This window comes from Dipodomys spectabilis, unplaced genomic scaffold (genome assembly GCF_019054845.1).
Source record: "Dipodomys spectabilis isolate Male_0828 unplaced genomic scaffold, ASM1905484v1 ptg000496l, whole genome shotgun sequence".
Taxonomy (NCBI): domain Eukaryota; kingdom Metazoa; phylum Chordata; class Mammalia; order Rodentia; family Heteromyidae; genus Dipodomys; species Dipodomys spectabilis.
The window spans coordinates 892999-895350 of NW_024871173.1; the positions used below are offsets into that span (position 1 = coordinate 892999).

Consider the following 2352-nt stretch of genomic DNA (forward strand, 5'->3'; position numbering starts at 1 on the left):
CCAATAAACCACCAGAAAACTGGAAGTGGTGCTGTGGCTCAAGTGGTATAGCCCTAGCCTTGAGCTGAAGAGCTGAGGGACAGCACCCAGGCCAGAGTTCAAGCTCCTTGACAGACAAAAAAAAAAAAAAAAAAAAAAAAAAAGCCAGAAAATTAGAATTGAAATAATTCAATTAACTGATTTAAATTTATAAACATATAGCCTATTAGAATTAGTGTAACTTGCAAATCACTGGCATTAGCACATGAGAGGTGAGATGTTTTGGGGATTTTCCAGGTTCTCAGATCTCTCAAAATGCTTGCTGCTTAGCTACTAATTCTGTGAGTATAAGAGCTCACTTGAATAGGTGGTGATAGCCTCATCTCAGATCTTCATGATCTGCAGAGCTTCCAGATCCTTGCCAGGAGCCTTCTGAGAGCTCCCTTCACATCCTTATTCCTCAGAGTGTAGATGAAGGGATTCAGGGTGGGGGTGATTATGGAATAGAAGAGAGAGATAAACTTGCCCTGCTCCTGGGAGTATCTGGAGGGAGGCTGCAGGTACATGTAGATGGCAGGTAGGTAGAAGAGAGAGACCACCACCAGGTGGGAAGAACAAGTCCCAAAGGCCTTGTGCCTTCCCTTGGAGGACTGGATCCTGAGCACAGCTCGGGCGATGAAGCCATAGGAGAGAAGGATGAGAGCTAGAGGGACAAGCACAAAGAAGCCCACCAGCACCGCTAGTGTCGTATCATTCATGGTCGTGTCAGCACAGGACAACTTGATCATGGCTGGCACCTCACAAAAGAAGTTGTTTAGCACCTGCCGCCCACAGAAGGGCAATTGTGCAGTCAGAACCACTTGAACAAGAGAGTTGCCAAAGCCACTGAGCCAGGCCACAGCCACCAGCTGCTGGCAGAGAGAGCGGTGCATGATGACGGCGTACCGGAGGGGCTCGCAGATGGCCACATAGCGATCCAGGGCCATGGCGGCCAAGACAATGCATTCAGTGCACCCCAGCCAGTGGAAAATCGCATACTGCACTGTGCAGCCTCCGTAGCTGATGGTCTTCTCAGAGCTGCCCATGTTGAACAGCATCTGGGGTACCGTGGTGGTGGTATAGCAGAGGTCCAGGAAGGACAGGTGGCTGAGGAAGATGTACATGGGGCTGTGGAGTTGGGGATCCAGGCGGGACACCAGCATGATGGAAATGTTTCCCAACATTGCCAGAACGTAGGACACCAGGAGGACCACAAAGAGAGGCAGCTGCAGCCATGGTCGGTCAGAAACACCCAGAAGGATGAAGTCTGTCAGGGGACCCCCCGAGGTGCTGTGGTTGTCACTTCTCATGCCGAGGCATCTTCTGGTAGCGGTTAGGAGGCTCAAGCAAATAACTCGTGAGATAAATAGTGAAGCCTTTTTCTGGTGCCAGTGTCTTCCCTGTATTCTTTCCAACCCTGTCTTACCTTCCCGACCTCTGTGAAGACACTGGGATGTGGAGCAGTCAGAAGCAAATCAGAACAGCAGCATGCAATTCTTAGTTTTTCCTTTCTCTCTGATCTTAACTAAACCATGTAGTCTCTCAGAACTTCACTTTCTGCATCTGTTAAAATGAGGAAAACAAATCTGACTTCAGTGTCAGAATCTTGAAGATGGTTAAAGTCTTCATGTGATCCATACTACACGAGTAACAATTTTAAATAGTATTTCAGCCTTGGCTTAATCTTGACCCCACCCCTGATGACCTTCCTTGATAAGGTCCTGGAGCAGACTCTTCTTTTTTCTTTTCTCCCTCTCTCCCTCCCTCGCCCCCTCCCTCCCTCCCTCCCTCCCTCCCTCCCTTCTTCCTTCCTTCCTTCCTTCCTTCCTTCCTTCCTTCCTTCTTTCCTTCCTCTCTTTCTTTCTGTACTGTTACTTGGGCTTTAATTTAGAACTTGGAGACTAGGTTTTTCACTGAGGACTAGTACTCTAGCATTTGAGCAAAATTGGTTAATTGGAGATAAGAGTTTCAGAGACTTTGCTTCCTTGACTGGCTTCAAATCTGAACCTCCCGAGTAGCTCGGATAACAGGCCTAAACCTGGCTTAGAATTATTTTCTAATGTGCCTGCCTGCCTTCCCGCCCACCTGCCCCACACATTTTCACTATAATCTATTCATCTTCACCATATCACTCTGTTTGCCCCCTTCCTTCTTCCCAAAACAATTTCAGCAGATTTTATTCCATTTTCACAGTTGTAAATGATTGATTAGCACAGTATTCATCGTCCGTCCTCCTCTTGTTAGCCCAATGTTTTCCTGCTTGTACCCACTCACAGAATTTTTCTTTCCTTGCCCAACCTCATTTTGATCACCTGCTATCATTTTCTTTATGTT

The 2352-nt window shown here is 47.3% G+C and overlaps 1 protein-coding gene across 1 annotated transcript; it reads right to left on the reverse strand.

The window, feature by feature from the left end:
* Positions 1–371: 371 nt before the first annotated feature.
* LOC122098945 (olfactory receptor 2B11) lies at positions 372–1328 on the reverse strand. Its single transcript, XM_042669511.1, has one exon. The coding sequence runs from the start codon at positions 1326–1328 to the stop codon at positions 372–374; it is 957 nt and encodes a 318-aa protein (XP_042525445.1).
* Positions 1329–2352: the final 1024 nt, after the last annotated feature.

Coding starts and splice junctions, on each gene's coding strand:
- LOC122098945 (XM_042669511.1), bottom strand. CDS start 1,328: ATGAGAAGTGACAACCACAGCACCTCGGGGGGTCCCCTGACAGACTTC.